At 45.6% G+C, this 20,433-nt stretch overlaps 1 protein-coding gene across 3 annotated transcripts in view; it reads right to left on the bottom strand.

The window, feature by feature from the left end:
* The window catches only part of LOC147114745 (putative C-mannosyltransferase DPY19L4), a 119,007-nt gene that overhangs the window by 90,936 nt on the left and 7,638 nt on the right, over positions 1 to 20,433 (bottom strand). For 2 of the 3 annotated variants that reach the window (XM_085992638.1, XM_085992636.1), the window contains exon 2: positions 3,300 to 3,557. In XM_085992638.1, the coding sequence (XP_085848764.1) occupies positions 3,300 to 3,552 (253 nt within the window). In that variant the 5' untranslated portion in view covers positions 3,553 to 3,557. Of the gene's footprint in view, positions 1 to 3,295; positions 3,558 to 20,433 lie in introns of those variants that run through there. The other variant, XM_085992639.1, reaches the window with a different exon arrangement.

Raw genomic sequence — 20,433 nt, forward strand, 5'->3', positions numbered from 1 at the left:
AGGTGACAACACATTCAAGTCCATTTATTATGGCAAAATAATTGAAACTAATGTTGTGTGGAATGCCATCATTTGAGTGTTTCTGGAAACCACGAGCATCCAGGACAAACATAGGTGTAAGGAGTGACTCCCATTCAAGGCTACTGAGCTTGAGAAACAGTGGAGACAATCCAGACTGAAGAAGAAAAGGAAAGCTTCGTATAATGCATATTTCATGTCACTGGCAGCTAAAGAGGCATAGTGAAACGGAGGAAGGGAAGTGGGTGACCATCAGCTGAGGGAAAGATCAACTGAGGTAGAGGCAGTGTGGGAAACTCCTACGGTTCTGAAGTTGTCTGATGGAGAAGAGGACTGGCTGTGACAAGTCTTTTCTTAAACAAAGCAAGTTGGTTTATGTAGATGACAAACCAATGGAATTTTCAATTTCATTCTTCAAGTATTTTCTCAATCCATGCAATAATGTCTGCATTGCTTACAGTAGTACAAAAGCGAAATACTGTGGATGCTGGAAATCTGAAATAAAAACAGAAAGTGCTGGGAATACTCAGCAGGTTAGGCAGCATCTGTGGACAGAGAAACAGTGTTAACGTTTCAGGTATTCCCAGCATTTTCTGTTTTTATTATTACTTCCAGTAGTACCTACTTGGAATAAAACTGAGAAAATGCCTTGGGTAAATAAATTACCTGTAGTAATTGTGCTGCTACTATGGCAGTCATTTGACAGCAAACTTTTAAAAAGGTCATTGCAGGATTAGTGAAAGTAAGAAGAAATGTTGAACACCACTTGGAAGAAGCATTGAGGGTAGCAAGGGCACAGAATGTACTCTGAGTGGGGGACTTCAATGTCCGTCACCAAGAGTGGCTCAGTAGCACCACTACTGACCGAACTGGCTGAGTCCCGAAGGACATAGCTGCCAGACTGGGCCAGCAGCAGGTGGTGAGAGAACCAACACAAGGGAAAAACCTACTTGACCTCGTCCTCACCAATCTACCTGTCGCAGATGCATCTGTCCATGATTGTATTGGTATTGGTAGCAGTGACTGCCGCGCCGCAGTACTTGTGGAGTCAAAGTCCCGTCTTCACACGGGGGACACCCTCCATCATGTTGTGTGGCACTACCACCGTGCTAAATGGATAGATTCAGAACAGATCTAGCAGCTCAAAACTGGGCATCCATGAGGCGTTGTGGGCCATCATCAGCAGCAGAATTGTATTCCACCACAATCTGTAACCTCATGGTCCGACATATCCCCCACTCTACCATTACCATCAAGCCAGGGGACCAACCCTGGTTCAATGAAGAGTGTAGAAGAACATGCCAGGAGCAGGACCAGGTGTACCTAAAAATGAGGTAACAACCTGGGGATGTTGCAACACAGGACTACATGCATGCTAAACAGCAGAAGCAGTATGCTATAGACAGGGCTAAGCGATTCCACAACCAATGGATCAGATCAAAGCTCTACAGCCCTGTCACATTGAGTCGTGAATGGTGGTGGACAATTAAACAACTAACGGGAGGAGTGGACTCCATGAACATCCCCATCCTCAAATGATGATGAAGCCCAGCACGTGAATGCAAAAGACAAGGCTGAAGCGTTTGCAACCATCTTCAGCCAGAAGTGCCGAGTGGATGATCCATATCGGCCTCCTCCCGAGGGCCCCACCATCCGAGAAGACAGTCGTCAGCCAATTTGATTCACTCCTAATGATATCAAGAAATGGCTGAGCGCACTGGATACAGCAAAGGCTATGGGCCCCGACAATATCTGGCTGTCGTGCTAAAGACTTGTGCTCCAGAACTAGCTGCGCCTCTAGCCAAGCTGTTCCAGTACAGCTACAATACTAGCATCTACCAGACAATGTGGAAAACTGCCCAGATATGTCCTGTCCACAAAATGCAGGACAAATCCAATCCAGCCAATTACCGCCCCATCAGTCTACGCTCAATCATTAGCAAAAAGTGATGGAAGGGGTCATCGACAGTGCTATCAAGCAGCACTTACTCACCAATAACCTGCTCACTGATGCCCAGTTTGGGTTCCGCCAAGAACACTCGGCTACCGACCTCATTACAGCCTTGGTCCAAACATGGACAAAAGGAGCTGAGTTCCAGAGGTGAGGTGAGAGTGACTGCCCTTGACATCAAGGCAGCATTTGACCAAGCGTGGCATCAAGGAGACCTAGTAAATCTGAAGTCAATGGGAATCGGGGCAAAACTCTCCACTGGCTGGAATCATAACTAGCACAAAGGAAGATGGTTGTGGTGGTTGGAGGTCAATCATCACAGCCCCAGGACATCACTGCAGGAGTTCCTCAGGGCAGTGTCCTAGGCCCAACCATCTTCAGCTGCCTCCGACATAAGGCTGGAAATGGGGATGTTCGCTGATGACTGCAGAGTGTTCAGTGCCATTCACAACTCCTCAGATAATGAAGCAGTCCATGCCCGCATGCAACAAGACCAGGACGACGTTCAGGCTTGGGCTGATAAGTGGCAGGTAACATTCGTGCCACAGAAGTGCCCGGCAATGACTATCTCCAACAAGCGAGAGTCTAACCATCGCCCCTTGACATTCAACGACATTACCTTCGCCGAATCTCCCATCATCAACATCCTGGGGGGGGTCACCATTAACCAGAAACTTAACTGGACCAGCCACATAAATACTGTGGCAACAAGAGCAGGTCAGAGGCAAGGTATTCTGCGGCAAGTGTCTCACCTCCTGACTCCCCAAAGCCTTTCCACCATCTACAAGGCACAAGTAAGGAGTGTGATGGAATACTCTCCACTTGCCTGGATGAGTGCAACTCCAACAACACTCAAGAAGCTCGACACCATCCAGGACAAAGCAGCCTGCTTGATTGGCACCCCATCCACCACCTTAAACATTCACTCCCTCCACCGTGGCTGTAGTGTGTATCATCGATAAGATGCACTGCAGCAACTCGCCAAGGCTTCTTCAGCAGCACCTCCCAAACCCACGACCTCTTCCACCTAGAAGGACAAGGGCAGCAGGCGCATGGGATCACCACCACCTCCAAGTTCCCCTCCAAATCGCACATCATCCTGACCTGAAAGTATATCGTCGATCCTTCATCGTTGCTGGGTCAAAATCCTGGAACTCCCTACCTAACAGCCCTATGGGAGTACCTTCACCACACGGATTGCAGCGGTTCAAGAAGGCGGCTCACCACCACCTTCTCAAGGGCAATTAGGGACGGGCAATAAATGCTGGCCCTGCCAGCGACGTCCACATCCCAGGAACGAATTTTAAAAAAGGAAAATACACATACTTACACTTGCTCTTTGTATCCTTGCTTCCTGTGCTGGCTGTTTTGTCTGTCGGCGTCAGTTTTTCTGTACGTTCCTCCTCCTCTTCTTCCTCCTTTGAGACAATTTCTTCTGCACAGGCTTGTTCGACCTCATCCTTCGGGGCAGACTCTTCCAGGCATGCATCTGCTGCTGCTGCCACCGCCACGGGCTTGGCCTCCTCCTGAATGGCGGGTTCTTCTAAACATTTCTGTGTTTTTCTCTTTCTCAGCTCTGTCATTTCACCTATAATGTAAAAGCTATTGCATTACTAAAATGGTTATAATACCTGGAACTAAACAGCACTACAAAAATCACTTTCAGAAAATTAAAAATTACCATCATCATCCACTGGTACCTCGGACATAAAAAAAAAACTTTGGACAAACTGTTTACTATTCAACAGGTACATAATAAATGAAAATGTAGTCAGTAAATAGACAAACAGAAATATAAGCTCATTTATAATTGTATTTATAAAAATATCGGATATTTTATATTCGGAGCTGCAGTATTTGCCACCTACAGATTTTAATTTGAGGAATGATTTTACACAAAAATTTGAAAAATAATATTACTGCTACTCCCTCAAAATATTTAATATCCCCACTAAATAGCTTATTACTGCTTGGCACAGCAAATAGAAAATGAGATACTAAAGAATTAAAAGAAATAATTTATAATTCACAACAAATATACATTTCCTTAAGGAATAAAAACCCCACGGGAAATGTGGTCCAACTGTGGCTAACAAGAAAAGTTAAAGGTAGTATCAGATTAAAGGAGGAGGCTTATAATGTTGTCAAAAAGAGCAGAAAGCCTGAGGATTGGGAGGATTTTAGAATTCAGCAAAGGATGACCAAGAAATTGATGAAGAGAAAGAAACTGGAGTATGAGAGTAAACTAGCAAGAGACATAAAAACAGCTTCTATAGGTATGTAAAAAGGAAGAGATTACCGAAAGTAAACGTGGGTCTCTTAGAGGCAGGGACAGGAGAAATTATAATGGAGAATAAGGAAATGGCAGAGACATTAAACAAATCTTTGTATCTGTCCTCACGGCAGAAGACACAAAAAACATTTCGGAAATAGTGGGGAACCAAGGGTCTCGTGAGAATGAGGAACTTGGATCAGTAAAGAAAGAGTACTGGGGAAATTAATGGGACAAATCACCTGGACGTGTTGGCCTATATTCTAGGGTTTAAAAGAACTGGCTACAGAGATAGTGGATACATTGGTTTTGATCTTCCAGATTTCCCTAGACTTTAGAATGGTCCCCAAAAATTGGAAGGTAGAAAACATTACCTCGCTATTCAAGAAAGGCGGGAGAGAGAAAACAGGGAACTATAGGCCAGTTAGCCTGACATCAGTAGTATGGAAAATGCTAGAATCTATTATTACGGACATGGTAACAGGACACTCAGAAAAATCTTAATATGGCTGGGCAGATTACAGATTTCTGAAAGGGAAATCATGTTTGACAAATCTGTTTTCTGAGGTTGTAACTAGCAGGTTAGATAAGGGGGAAGCAGAGAATGCAGATTATTTGAATTTTCAAAAAGCATTCGATAAGGTGCCATACAAGAAGTTATTACACAAAATTAGGCTCATCGGATGGGGTAATGTGGAGAAATGTGAAGTTTGGTAGGAAAAATAGAAAATCAGAATATTTTTTAAACGGCGAGAGACTGGGAAAGGCTGGTGTTCAGAGGGACCTGGGTGCCCTTGTACAGAAATCACAGAAAGTTAACATGCAGGTACAGCAAGCAATTAGGAAAGTAAATGGTATGTTCGCCTTTCTTACAAAGGGACTGTAGCACAAGAGTAAAAGGAGTCTTACTGCAATTATATAGGGCCTTGGTGAGACCACACCTGGAGTATTGTGTACAGTTTTGGTCTCCTTACCTAAGGAAGGATATACTTGCCTTAGAGGGAGTGCAACAAAGGTTCACCAGACTGATTTCTGGGATGAGGGGATTGTCCTTGGAGGAGAGATTGAGTAGACTAGGCCTATATTCTCTAGAGTTTAAAAGAATGAGAGGTGATCTCATTTGAAACATAGAAAAATTCTGAGAGGGCTTTACAGGGTAGATGCTGAGAGGTTGTTTCCCCTGGCTGGACAGTCTAGAACTAGGGGTCGCAGTCTCAGAATAAGGGGTCGGCCATTTAAGACTGAGGTCAGGAGAAATTTCTTCACTCAGAGGGTGGTGAATCTTTGGAATTCTCTACCCCAGAGGGCTGTGGAGGCTCAGTCGTTGAGGATATTCAAGGCAGAGATCGATAGATTTTTGGATACTAAGGGAATCAGGGGATATGGAGAGAGTGCGGGAAGGTGGAGTTGAGTTAGACGATCAGCCATGATCTTATTGAATGGTGGAGCAGGTTCGAAGGGCCAAATGGCCTACTCCTAGTTGTTCTGTTCTTATATGTTCTGAGCAGTCTTATATGTTCTGAGCAGAGGCACACAATTTTCTGTGACATATGCAATTCTACAACATTAATATAAATATAGGAGAAGGTCAGGAACTCAGGGTGGGAGGCGAGAGATGGAGAGGGTAAGGAATTCGGGGTGGGGGAGGGGAGGAGGAGAATACAAAGAAATTAGGAAAGAAGTAAAAAAAAACAATTAGGAAGGCAAAGAGAAACTATTAAATTTAATTATCAAGGAACATAAACCAACATTGTAAAATATTCTACAGGCACCTAAATGAAAAAAAGGAGTCAGGATGGGAATAGGACCACCAAGGGATGGACAGGATAATATCACAGGCAGCGATAGAAAAATGGCAAGAATATTAAATAATTACTTTGCTTCAGTATTTACCAGGGAGACAGAACAGGTGGATTTGACGTCAGATGATCAGAAATGAGATAAGCGCATTTAAAATAAAAAAAGCGGAGAAATATTAAATAAACTAATCAAACTCAGAGGATAAAACCAGTGGACTGGATGGATTACATCCGCGCATTTTAAAAGATTCTAGGGAAGAGATAGAGGAGGCACTACTACACATATTCAATAATTCATTAGGAAAAGGTGTAGTGCCAGATATCTATATTTAAGAAGGGAGATAGGACATGTGCATAGACCAGTCAGCTTAACATTGATGGTAGGAAAAATAATAGAATCCCTACTAAAAAGGAGAAAAAAGAACATCTAGAAACCAAAAATAATAATGAATAGACATGGATTTCAAAACGGAAAGTCTTACTTGACCAACCTCACTGAATTTTTTAAACAGGTAACAGAGAGAGTAGACAAGGGTAATGCAGTAGATGTAATTTATCTTATTTTCAAAAGACTTTCGATAAGGTACCACATAACAGACTAATGAATAAGGTCAGAGAATGCGGAGTCAGTGGACAAGTAGCAGAATGGATAGCTGGCTTCAAGACAGAAAGCAGGGAATAGGGGTAAAGGGTAGCTAATCAGAGTGGCAGAAGGTATTCCACAAATGGTGTTCCACAAGGATCAGTACCGGGACCAATGGCGTTCACAATTTAAACTTTGGAATCAAAACCACAATTTCTAAATTTGTGGATGTTGTGTATTTTGAATGTGTATTAGAATTGTCCCACATGGGATACCGTAGTGGTGATTTGCAATACACTATGGGAAATGTAGTGCATTGAGTGAAGAAGCACATTGTAAATAAAATGGCTGTTAACTAAACTCTCCACCCCGGAATCCTTCTTAATTGTTATATAGGCAAGGGTATAAAACCCCTCGAGACACAACAAAACTGGTGACGAGGATGACGGAGTTGCGCATCACTTTGCACTGGAATCGGCGATGTTTAAAGTAAGAAGTTCCTGTCTTTTCTTAATGGCGCGCCCGCAGTCGAGTGCTGATGCAATCGCCTCGTAAAGGTGGCGGTTCGTGTGTTACACAAATAAGAAGGGGGAGAGCAACGATACAGTGAAACGAAGTGGAGGAAAAGGACTGTAAAAAAAAAAAGAAAACAAAATGGCTATGCTAACCGGAGCGTTTGGACCATTTGATGAAACGGCGGAGCAATGGAGTGCTTATACAGAGCGTTGCGGATTTTGTGTGACTGCAAATGGCATTAAAGATGACGTGAAAGTGGCGACGTTCCTCAGTGTGATCGGAGCAAAAACATTTGGCTTGTTACGGAGTTTGATGTACCCGGATAAGCCCGGCGCGAAGACATATGATCAGATTGTGGAAGTTTTGAAAACACATTTCGCACCCAAGCCGCTGCTGATTGCCGAGAGGTTCAGGTTTCACAAACGAAACCAAGGGGAGGGCGAGTCCGTAGCCGAATATGTTGCAGTGCTAAAGAAGCTAACTGAGCATTGTGAGTTTGGTGAAACTCTAAATGACACTGTCCGTGATAGGTTTGTGTGTGGATTAAGATGTGATGCAACGCAGAAGTGCTTGCTCATGACTGACAAACTGACGCTTAAATCAGCAGTGGAGCTCCATGTGTCTATGGAGTTAGCAGCTAAAGATGCACAGCTGTTGGGGGCTGTAACAAGAGTGCACAGGGTAGCAGCTACACCGGATAAGCATGCAAGGGGTGCCAGAGAGTGTTACAAATGTGGAAGGTCAGGTCATCAGCCATCTGACTGCTGGTGTAAAGACCTGACCTGTCGGAAATGTGAAAAGAAAGGACACATTGAACGTGTGTGTAAAGGGCAAAGCAAACAATCCTACACAGACACAAACAAGGAAACGCATCCAACTGGCGTTCTAAAAAGAAAAACCTACACATGGTGAAAGAAGAACAGGAAGACAGTGACACAGACTCTGATGGGGAGCTGAATCTCCATGTGTTAACGGTGAATGGAGGCTCATCGGGCTATGGAGTCACTCCACCACTAGAGGGAATACCGGTCAAAATGGAGCTGGATACGGGGGCCGCTGTCTCGATTTCAGAGAAGCTATTCAAAGAAAAACTGAACCACCTATCACTGACACCAGCCAAGCTCATCTTAAAGACCTACACTGGGGAAACAGTCCCAATGCTGGGTAAGACGGAGGTCAAGGTGGAGCTTAATGGACAAACCGTGATGCTGCCAGTTTACGTGGTCAAGGGTGACTAGCCATCCCTGATGGGCAGGCCATGGTTGGAGAAAATTCATCTGGATTGGAAAAAAGTGAATGCGGTGTCAGTCGAAGAGGCGGGGCTAGCGGCAATGTTGACAAAGCATGCAGCTGTCTTTGACGGAGAATTGGGGAGTATGAAGGGGATTACGGTCAAACTCAAGGTGAAGCCCGACAGCCAGCCACGATTCCTGAAGGCCAGGAACGTTCCCTACGCCCTCAGACCAAAGGTGGAGGCTGACCTGGAGCGTCTGGTCAAGATAGGGGTCCTGGTGCTGGTTTCGCACAGTGAGTGGGCCACGCCCGTGGTACCAGTGATGAAGAGTGACGGCGCGGTTCACTTATGTGGAGATTTCAAAGTAACAGTGAAACCTGTGCTCTCAGCTGAACAGTACCCCCTCCCCATCATTGAAGATCTTTTCGCGGGTCTAGCAGGCGGTCAGAAGTTTAGCAAGATTGATCTATGCCAAGCCTACTTGCAGATGCATGTAGAAGAGGACTCACAGAAGTACCTCACCATCACCACCCACAAGGGCCTCTACAGGTACTGCCGCCTACCCTTTGGTATAATGTCAGCACCAGCATTGTTTCAGCGGGCTATGGACCAGATCTTAAGCGGCATTCCAGGGGTACAATGTTATCTCAACGATATCCTTGTCACAGGAAAGGACGACAACGAGCATCTGCAGAACCTGACGAAGACACTGGGAAGACTTGAAGAATATGGCTTACGCGTTTGCAAGGACAAATGCGAATTTTTCAAGCCATCAGTGGAGTACCTAGGCCATGTCATCGACGCGGACGGCCTACACACAGCACCGTCGAAAGTGAAAGCCATTGCCGACGCTCCTGCACCTACAAATGTCGACCAGCTGCGGTCATTCTTAGGTCTCCTGAACTATTACGGAAAGTTTATTCCACAGCTGGCATCACTGTTGAAGCCATTACGAGTTGCTGTGTCAGGGCAAGGCCTGGGCGTGGACGAAGGAGTGCGAAGCTGCATTCAAGAAAGCCAAAGCAGCTTTGACTGACCCCAGAGTGTTGACGCACTTTGACCCGTCGTTGCAGATTCAGCTGGCCTGTGACGCGTCGCCTTATGGCGTCGGCGCAGTCATGTCCCACATCTTTCCCTCAGGCGAAGAGAAGCCGATTGCATTCGCGTCAAGGTCCCTGAGCAAGGCGGAGGTGAAATACCCGCAGATCGAAAAAGAGTCTTTGGGCATCATCTTTGGAATCAAAAAGTTCCATCACTACTTGTTCGGAAGGAAATTCACCTTGCCGACAGATCATCGTCCTCTGACATCGATCTTTGGTCCACACACAGGAATACCCTCCCTGGCAGCGTGCAGGATGCAGCGCTGATGTTAAGCGCTCACAATTACAACATCAAATACCGGAGGTCAGCAGCACATGGCAATGCGGACGGATTGTCAAGACTTCCGCTGCCTGTGCCCTCTGAAGGCTGTGAGCAGAAGATTTTTTACTTTGACATGGTGAGCAATGCCCCTGTCACGGCCCGGCAGGTCAAGAAAGAGACCAGAGTGGACCCTACGCTATCCAAGGTGCTGGATCGGGTGATGCGAGGAGACGGATCACGGGTGTCAGACGCACCACCTGAGCTCCTACCTTACCTGTCAAGAGGGAAGGAGTTGTCTGTCATGTCAGGATGCCTCCTTTGGGGCATGCAAGTGATCATACCACCAAAGCTGCGGAAACATGTCCTCAACGAGCTGCACTCAGGACATTGTGGCATTGTCCAGATGAAGGAGCTGGCACGAAGCTACTTCTGGTGGCCCGGTCTGGATCATGAAATTGAAGTTGAAGCAAAATCATGCCCATCATGCGAGACAACCAGGGATACGCCAAGAGCAGCGCCACTACATCCATGGGAATGGCCGGCGACACCGTGGCAACGGATCCATCTGGACTTCGCGGGACCAGTGGAAGGAGCGATGTTCCTGGTCGCGGTGGACTCCCATTCCAAATGGCCGGAGGTTGCAGTAATGTCCACTACCACTACGGAGAAAACCATCGAGACTCAGAGAGATGCTCGGGCAATTTGGTCTGCCGGAGCAGATCGTAACCGACAATGGAACACAGTTCACATCCCAGGAGATGGAGGAGTTCCTCAAGAGCAATGGAATCCAGCACACGTTCTCCGCGCCTTATCATCCATCCACGAATGGATTGGTGGAGAGATTTGTCAGAACGTTGAGACGCGCGTTGAAAGCGGCAAGAAGTGATGCTCCTCTAAAGCAGCGCCTGAATGCTTTCTTGCTGAAATACCAAAACACGCCTCATGCTACGACTGGAGCATCTCCTGCTTACCTACTCATGGGAAGGCAGCTACGGACAGGCCTTGACCTGCTGAGGCCAACGTCCACAGAAGCAGTGGTGCACGCCAATCAGCAGGATCAAGTCAGCAGACGAGCTCAGAGGTCCAAAGAACGACACTTTGTGGTGGGGGGCAAAGTCCTCGCGCGTAACTACACCACCCCGGAGCAGTGGGTCCCGGCTACGGTCATTCAAAAGACGGGCCCCGTTTCATACCGAGTCCGCACCGGAGACGACCGAACATGGAGACGGCATGTAGACCAGTTACTGCCAAGACAGTCGTCACAGGTAACCCAAGAAACAGAGGATCAAGGACCTGCTGGGGGCTCCAGCAGGGGCTGGTCGTCCGACCCTGAGACGGTGGCACCATCCACTCTTGTGCCATCGAGGGAGGAAGCCACGCCTGCAGAGTCACGGGAGAGCCAGCCAGAGCCTGCTCCTGAGACTAGGCATTACCCCCAAAGAGAAAGGCAGCCTCCAGAGCGCCTTAGTTACAGTTAGTGCTAACCTGTGTGCATGGGGCAGAATAATCCCCAGGGTTAGCGGAATGTAGAGGCGGTCTACCCTCTCTTCCAAAGTTATAGTCATTTTCGGTTATTCTGTTTTGTGGACATTCTATTTTAAGGGGGAGGAAACATGTTGTGTATTTTGAATGTGTATTAGAATTGTCCCACATGGGATACCGTAGTGGTGATTTGCAATGCACCATGGGAAATATAGTGCATTGAGTGAAGAAGCACATTGTAAATAAAATGGCCGTAAACTAAACTCTCCACCCCGGAGTCCTTCTTAATTGTTATATAGGTAAGGTTATAAAACCCCTTGAGACACAACAGCGGATGACACCAAATTGGAGGGGTGGGGGGAGGAAAGTAGTAGTCAATCACTAAAAGTAGCGACGCAGGTTAACGAGGCCATAAAAAAAAAAACAAGCACTAGGGTTTATTTCTAGAGGGATTGAATTGAAAAGTAGAGAGGTTATGCTAAACTTGTATCAAAACTTGGTTAGACCACACGGAATACTGCGTACAATTCTGGTCGCCATATTATAAAAAGGATACAGAGACACTGGAGAGGGTGCAAAAAAGATTTGCAGGGATTGTACTAGAAATGAGATGTTATACCCATCAGGAAAGGATGAAAAGTCTGGATCGCTTTTCTCTTCAAAAGAGAAGGCTGAGGGGTGGCCTAATAGAGGTCTTTAAAATTATGAAAGGTTTTCATAGAGTAGATACAGAGAGAGTGTTTCCACTTGTGGGGAAGAACAAAACTAGAGGCAATCAATATAAGATAGTCACCAAGAAATCAAATAGGGAATTCAGTAGAAACTTCTTTACCCAGAGTGTTGAGAATGTGGAGCTCGCTACCACAGGGAGTGGTTGAAGCGACTACTATAGATGCATCTAAAGGGAGGCTAGATAAGCATGCGAGGGAGAAAGGAATAGAGAGTTATGCTGATAGGGTTAGGTGAGGAAAGACGGGAGGAGGCTCGAGTGGAGCATAAACTTCGGCATGGACAGGTTGGGCCAAATGGCCTGTTTCTGTGCTGTATATCCTATGTATGTATTCCTATGTAAATACAGATTCTATAACCGCCTTTACTGTATACACAGAAGCTTTTGCAATATTTTGGTCTGTATTTTTATGATTTGTTGTGGCCCTCTTATAAGCACTCTCACCATGAATGGTGTATTTCATGACTCAGATCCCTTGATCCATCTTTCTACACTGTGATTATTTGCACAGGGTCTTCTACGTCCTTCTGCACATGCACACAGTATGTTAGATGTGGATCACGGTCTTCCAATCGGATGAATTAGTGAATCCCTTTCCACATACTGAGCAGGTGAATGGCCGCTCTCCAGTGTGAACTCGCTGGTGTGTTAGAAGGTTGAATACACATACACACCTCACACATGGACCCCACCCAAAGACGCAACACCCACATACGCATGTGCCTCCCATATACGCAGTCCATTCATTTTGAATTACAGAATTATCATGTACAGAAAGAAAAAAAACACATAAAACGCCAAAGAAGTAACTAACCCACTAATTAGAGTATAAAGTCTTATTTTACCAGCCAAGGACAACTATAATTACAATTACAGATTACTAGATAACAGAGGATCTTCACAAAGCTAACTACACTTCCACTTTCTGTAAGCTGCGTGACAAGGCTGGATCAAATTACACATTGCAGACTCCTCTACAGCAGGCAGGATCAAATTACACATTCCAGAAAAACTGTCGAGTGTGTCTTGTCCTTAAAGGGGACCAATCAGAAATCTTGTCCAACCCTCCTCCTCGGCTATTCTGCTGTAACCAATTACATCTCCTATGGACCCATCTTTTGTTTCTATACTTGTCTCATTATCACCTCATTTTGCCTTGCACCAGCATCACTTTTGTCACTTAATCACTCCTGCCCTCTAGCCTATCGCTTTTGTTCCTTATCCCTGGCTCTGTACTTGCTTAAAAACTATTAATCTCCAGCAAATAAAGCAAAAGCTAAATACTACAAAATGCTGAAAACACACAGCAGGTCAGGCAGCATCTGTGGAAAGAGAAACAGAGTTAACGTTGCAGGTCGATGACCTTTTAGCCTGAAAGGTTCTTTCTCCACAGATGCTAGCTGACCTGATGTGTGTTTTCAGCATTTTGCTTTTGTCTCTGGCACTTTGTTTTTATTTTTCTCTGTCCATGGTTGCCACTAATCACATTCTAAAATTACCAGCAATCAAAAGCACTTGCAGAAAGTGGGCAATGCCAGAATATTTCCTGATTATGTTTTCACAAACCAGATGAAATCCTTCACCAGAGAGTCGGGGAAAAATTGGGTTGATTTGCGCCTCTCGTTAGTGCCCCCAGGGGGCGCTAACTAGGCAAATCCCCCAGCACCGGCGCCCCTGATGCCTCCCCCGAAATTCAGCGGGAGGTTAGCGCCGGCGTCGGCCAGTAGTGCCCCGCGTTGCCACCGGTAATGAAGTCATTGCCGTGCGCAGCGCCCCAGCAGCAAACTTCGCTTGTGCCCCCAGACCTATCGCCGGATGATATGTCCGATAGGGTCAGGGGCCGATTTTGCAGCGGCAGCGGCGTTAGGAAAAGGGACAGGTGCCAGGTGGCCATTTTGTTTGGTCCGACTGCCAACACCTGCCCCTGGAGTGCCGGGCTGTTTCCACGGCACCCCGTTCCTGGTGGTCTAGCAAGGCCCCAGTGCGCGGAGCGCTAGGCCCCTCCCCTTTAATCAGGGGAGGAGGCCTGCAATGACGCAGCGCTATGTGCTGACACGCGTGGCGCTGTTGCACGTAGCGCCGCGATCTTCCAGCAGCGTTCCACCTCCTGCTTGGGGCGCTATAACTGAATTTCCGGCGGAGGGGTGCTAATTATTTCGGGGCGCTGGCGACGTTAGCACCCCAAAAAGGGGCGCCACCCAATTTTCCCCCAGTGTCTCCAGCAATATAACCAACAGTCAGACTCCGATCACAATTGGGGATGGCAAATTCTAGCCCCATAATGTCTTTGGAATTATATTCCCGCTCTCAAACAACTGTTGTTATCTTGCTGCTTTAAAACCTATCATTCTTAATAGTCTTTGATTAGACATGGTACTCATTTTATCCACTATAAAAACGTACACACCCTAAAACAAGGAGATCTCTCTGCAATTCATCGAATAAGGTCAGTGGATCATTAAAGCCTACCTGAACAGGCGGATGGGGTGAGCCTTGGTTTAACATCTGATCCGAGAAACGCATCTCCAATAGTGCAATACTCCAGAAAATTGTCACTAGTTTATGTGCTCAAGTCCTAGAGAAGTACAACTTCTGACTCCGAGATAAGAGTGCGACCAACTGTGCCAAGCAGACACTTGATACCGTGTTACTCCGCTAGCAAAATGGCAGGTCCGTGTGGACACGTGATCTATGAGAGCAGGCATCTGCTGGATTTTCCCCCCTCACAGTAATGACAGCCATAATTTTGCTTTGCCGCTTCCCAACCTTGCTTTTACCTCAACTTCAAGCAGCAGGTCTTGGGCTCCCCATGTTGCTTTCCTTGTCCGCTTGCCACATTATCCCTACTTGGCCTCCCACTTGATCGCTACCGCTCTACTTTTCAGGTGGCCTCTGCTTGTTTCGTCCCTCCATGGCAGCCTAGTCCACTCCTCCAGCACCTCCAACACCCGCGCCCCTTCCCACGGCACCTTCTCATGCAAGCACAGGAGATGCAACACCTACCCTTTTACCTCCTCCCTTCCCACCATTTAGGGCCCCAAACATCCCTTGCAGGTAAAACAGCGATTGATTTACTTGTACTTCTTTCAATTTAGTATACTGTATTCAGGTAGACCAAACGCAGATTGGGTGATCGCTTTGTGGAACACCTCCGTTCAGTCCACAAGCATGACCCTGAGCTTCCGATCGCCTGTCACTTTAATTCTTCCGTCCCACTCCCACTCTGACCTCGGCCTACTACACTGTTCCAATGAAGCTACACGCAAGCTCGAGGAACAACACCTCATCTTTCGATTTAGGCACTTTACAGCCTTCTGGACTCAACATCGAGTTCAACAATTTCAGATCATAACCACAGCCCCCATTTTTTTTTTTCCAGACAACAGCTGTAGGTAATCATTCTGCTACTCCCATTTACACCTCCTCTAGACCCTTCTTTTGCTTCTTTACTTGTCCCATTACCATCCTCCTTTGCCTTTTACCATCATCCTTTTTGTCATTTAATCTTTCCTGCCTTCCACCAAATTATGGACCTTCCCTTTTGTTCTTTTCTCCCCTCCCCCTTGCCCTGCCTCTGTACTTGCTTAAAACCTGTTACATCTCTAACTTTTTCCAGTTCTGACGAAAGGTCATCGACCTGAAACGTTAACTGTTGCTCTCTCCACAGATGCTGCCTGACCTGCTGAGTATTTCCAACATTTTCTGTTTTTATTTTAGATTTCCAGCATCCACAGTATTTTGCTTTTGTATCTATTTTAGTCATGTTGGTTAAGGGATAAATATTGGCCAGGGCACTGGGAGAACTCCCCTGCTCTTCTTCGAACAGTGTCGTTGGATCTTTTACATCCATTTGAGGGCAGACGGGGCCCTGGTTTAATATCTCATCTGAAAGACAGTGCCTCCAGTAGTGCAGCACTCCCTCAGTACTGCACTGAAGTGTCAGCCTAATTTAGGTGCTCAAGTCCTGGAGTGGAGCTTGAACCTGCATCCTTCTGAATCAGAGGCGAAAATACAATTGCATGCATCTATAATTGGGTGCATTTTGAAACAATCATATCTATTGTCAAAACAGAGATTTTTGTATTTTATCTCATACAGTACTAAAATAGCTAGAGTTAAAAATCAAAGCAATCTTTCCTTATCAAATACTAAATGAAGCTTATAGACCAGGTTAAGTTAATTGCACTTGAAATTAATCAGGATACAGAGACTTTGTGCTGATTAAACTGTACATAGTCAAAGCATTAATAGTATGAGAGACAGAATGGTGTATGACTACCTACTCATTAGCATGCTATGCAATATCCCCCACCTCGGTCATTAATCAAGGAAAACTGGCAGCTCTGATTTCAGAGGTTTAGAGAAGAATGCTCCCATAGGCTTTAGCTCTGGCTAAAGATTCAAACTCCGTGGATGAATTGCATTTCACAATTGTGCAGGTACAATGTTGTACAGGAAACTTTGTGCTATCCGGCACCCACGGGACCGAGCTGCTGCCGTTGCCTCAAAACTGCCGTACTCTCCAGAGTTAATGTTGAGAGATACAGAGATTCTTATCTCCGTATTTGACAACAAACACTGTTGCTTAGCAACAGCTTCTAAACACTCGGGTGTGGCCCTAAAGCTCTGTAGCTGAAGCTGTTGCTATAGCTACAGACCTTGCACAGCTTGACTGTTCAAACAAAGCAAAAAAAACAAACAAAAAGAATAAAAAACGGCTCCAGATTGCCGGATAGCTCACCTCCGGATAGCACAAAGTTTCCTGTATCTGGAAAGTCTACCAACTGACAAAACATATTTCACCCAAAAGTCTATACGGCCATGTAAAATATACATTCTAAAATGTGTATTTCAACCACTTATGGGCTGATTTTAGCCTTGTTTTTAAATATTCCAATATTACTTTCATACTGTGTCTTACTGCTTCTATCCTGTAAATAAATCTAGCAATGCTTAGTTGCTCCCTGGTGTGAGGGTAAGAGACATTAGAACATAGAAAAATAGGAGCAGGAATAGGCCATTCGGCCCTTCGAGCCTGCTCCGTCATTCAATATGACCATGGCTGATCTTCTGCCTCAACTCCATTCACTAGCCCTATCGCCATATCCCTTGATGCCCTTACTAGTCAGAAATCTATCGACTTCTGTTTTGAATGTACCCAATGACTGAGCCTCCACAGCTCTCTGGGGTAGAGAATTCCAAAGATTCACCACCCTGTGTGAAGAAATTTCTTCTCATCTCAGTCCTAAATGGCCTACCCTTTATCCTAAGGCTGTGGCCCCTGGTTCTAGACTCCCCAGCCAAGGGAAACATTCTCCCAGCTTTTGGGAGCCCTGTAATAATTTTGTATGCTTCAATGAGATCCCCTCTCATTCTTCTGAATTCAAGAGAATACAGGCCTAGTTTACTCAATCTCTTCTCATACGACAGTCCCACCATCCCAGGAATCAATCTCGTAAACCTTCATTGCACTCCCTCTATGGCAAGTATATCCTTCCTTAGGTAAGGAGGCCAAAATTGTATACAGTACTCCAGGTGTGGTCTCACCAAGGCCCTATATAATTGGAGTAAGACTTCTTTACTCCTGTACTCGAATCCTCTTTTAATGAAGGCCAGCATACCATTTGCCTTCCTAATGGCTTGCTGCACCTGCACATTCACTTTCAGTGACTCATGTACAAGGACACCCAGGTCCCTTGGAGCATCTGCATGCCCCAATCTTTCACCATTTAGGAAATACTCTGCCTTTCTGTTTTTTCTACCAAAGTGGATAACTTCACATTTATCCACATTATATTCTATCTGCCATGTTCTCACCCACTCACTGAGCCTGTCGAGATCCCCTTGAAGCCTCTTCACAACTGACACTGCCACCTAGCTTTGTATCATCAGCAAATTTGGAAATGTTACATTTAGTTCCCTCATCCAAATCATTGATATAGATTGTGAATAGCTGGGGCCCAAGCACCGATCCTTGCGGTACCTCACTAGTCACAGCCTGCCATCCTGAAAAAGACCCGTTTATCCCTACTCTTTGTTTTCTGTCTGTTAACCAATTCTCAATCCATGCTTGTATATTACCCCCAATTCCATGTGCCCTAATTTTGTTCACCAACCTCTTGTGTGGGACCTTAGCGAAGGCCTTCTGAAAATCCAAATACACCACATCTACCAGTTCCCCTTTGTCTACTCCACTAGTTACATCCTCAAAGAACTCCAATAGGTTTGTCAAACAGGACTTCCCTTTCATAAATCCATGTTGACTCTGCCCAATCTTACTACAGGTAGACTATCCTTTATCCGAAAACCTCGGGACCGGCCGTGTTTCGGTTTTCGGAAAATTTCGGATTTCAGAAGGTATTTTAGAAGACTGGGAAATTTGTCGGGGGTGGGGGTCGGCAGGGGGTCGGGGTCGGCGGGGGGGTTGGGGTCGGCGGGGGGGGGGAGAAAAGAATATCGGACAGGCCGCTGCAGCCATCGGACGGGCCACTGTATTGTTGGGTTCACTCTCCCGGTACCTCCTTCACACTGCCCGGTTCGGCCTGCAATCTCCTACCCAGGAGGGAACTCTGTGACCCTCTGCCCTGCTCAGCGTAAGTCGTGCGCCACTCTGGTCATGTCGTGCGCACGACTTACGCTGAACGAAAAAACTTTCGGTTTTTAGAGGTTTTCGGAAGTTCAGATAAAGGATAGTCTACCTGTATTAGTTTCTAAGTGCCCAGTTATTGCATCCTTTATAATAGATTCCAGCATTTTCCCCAACTACTGATGTGAGGCTAACAGGTCTGTAGTTCCCCATTTTCTCTCTCCCTCCTTTCTTAAATAGCGGGGTTACATTTGCTATCCTCCAATCTGCGGGAACAGGGTTCCAGAATCTATAGAATTTTGGAAGATGACAACCAGTGCATCCACTATCCCAATGGCCACCTCTTTCAAAACCCTAGGATGTAGGTCAACCGGTCCTTGGGATTTATCAACTTTTAGTCCCATTAATTTTGCTAGTCCTGTTTTTTTACTAATAATAATTTCTTTAAGTTCCTCATTCTCGCCACACCCTTGGTTTTCTCTTATTTCTGGGAGGTTTTTTGTGTCTTACTCCAAGAAGACAGAAACAAAGTATTTATTTAATTTCTCTGCCATTTCCTCATTCCCCATTATAAATTCTCCCGTCTCTGACTGTAAAGGACCTACATTTACCTTCGCCAGTCTTTTCCTTTTCACATACCTATAGAAGCTTTTACAATCCATTTTTATATTTTGCGCTAGTTTGTGCTCATATTTCATTTTCCCTTTCTTTATCAATTTCTTGGCCCCCCTTTGCTGATTTCTAAAAAGATCCCAATCCTCAGGCTGACCGCTTTTTCTGGCAACTTTATAAGCTTCTTCCTTTGACTTAATACTAGCTTTAATTTCTTTTGCTAGCCATGGTTGGTTAACTGCTTGCTGCACCTGCATGTTTGCTTTCAGTGACTGGTGTACAAGGACACCCAAGTCCCTGTGTACATCAACATTTCCCAATCTATCACCATTTAAATAATACTCTGCCTTTCTGTTTTTCCTACCGAAGTGGATAACTTCACATTTATCCACATTATACTGCATCTGCCATGTATTTGCCCACTCACTCAACTTGTCTAAATCACCTTGAAGCCTCTTTGCATCGTCCTCACAACTCACAATCCCACCTAGTTTTGTGTCGTCAGCAAACTTGGAAATATTACATTTGGTTCCCTCATCCAAATCATTGATATATATTGTGAATAGCTGGGGCCCCAAGCACTGATCCCTGCGGTACCCCACTAGTCACCGCCTGCCACCCCAAAAAAGACCCATTTATTCCTACTCCCTGTTTCCTGTCTGTTAACCAATTTTCAAGCCATGTCAGTATATTACTCCCAATCCCATGTGCTTTAATTTTGCACACTAACCTCTTATGTGGGACTTTATCAAAGGCCTTCTGAAAGTCCAAATACACCACATCCACTGGTTCTCCCTTGTCTATTCGATCAGTTACATCCTCAAAAAACTCCTGGAAAGGTTTATACAAGGAGTGAGAGAGCAACCAGTCATTGCGGTCCACGTGGGAGCCACCAATATAGGAAAGGAAATAGTTTTGTAAAAGTCGTTCAGCAGATTAAGAAGCAGGTTTAGGAGCAGGACTTCCTAGAATCATAGAATGGTTACAGCACAGAAGGCGGCCATTCAGCCCATCGAGCCCGTTCCAGCTCTCTGCAAGAGCACCTCAGCTAGTCCCAATCCCCCGCCCTTTCTCTGTAGATCTACAAATTCTTTCCCTTCAGGTACTTATCCAATTCCCTTTGAAAGCCACAATTGAATCCGCCTCTACCACCCTTTCAGGCAGTGCATTCCAGGTCATAAACACTCACTACAAAAAAGATTTTCCTCACGTCGCCTTTGGTTCTTTTACCAATCGCCTTAAATCTGTGTCCTCTGGTTCTCGACCCGTCCACCAATGGGAACAATTT

This window comes from Somniosus microcephalus, chromosome 7 (assembly GCF_052327205.1).
Source record: "Somniosus microcephalus isolate GS21.2 chromosome 7, FLI_Smic_1.0, whole genome shotgun sequence".
NCBI classification, from domain to species: domain Eukaryota; kingdom Metazoa; phylum Chordata; class Chondrichthyes; order Squaliformes; family Somniosidae; genus Somniosus; species Somniosus microcephalus.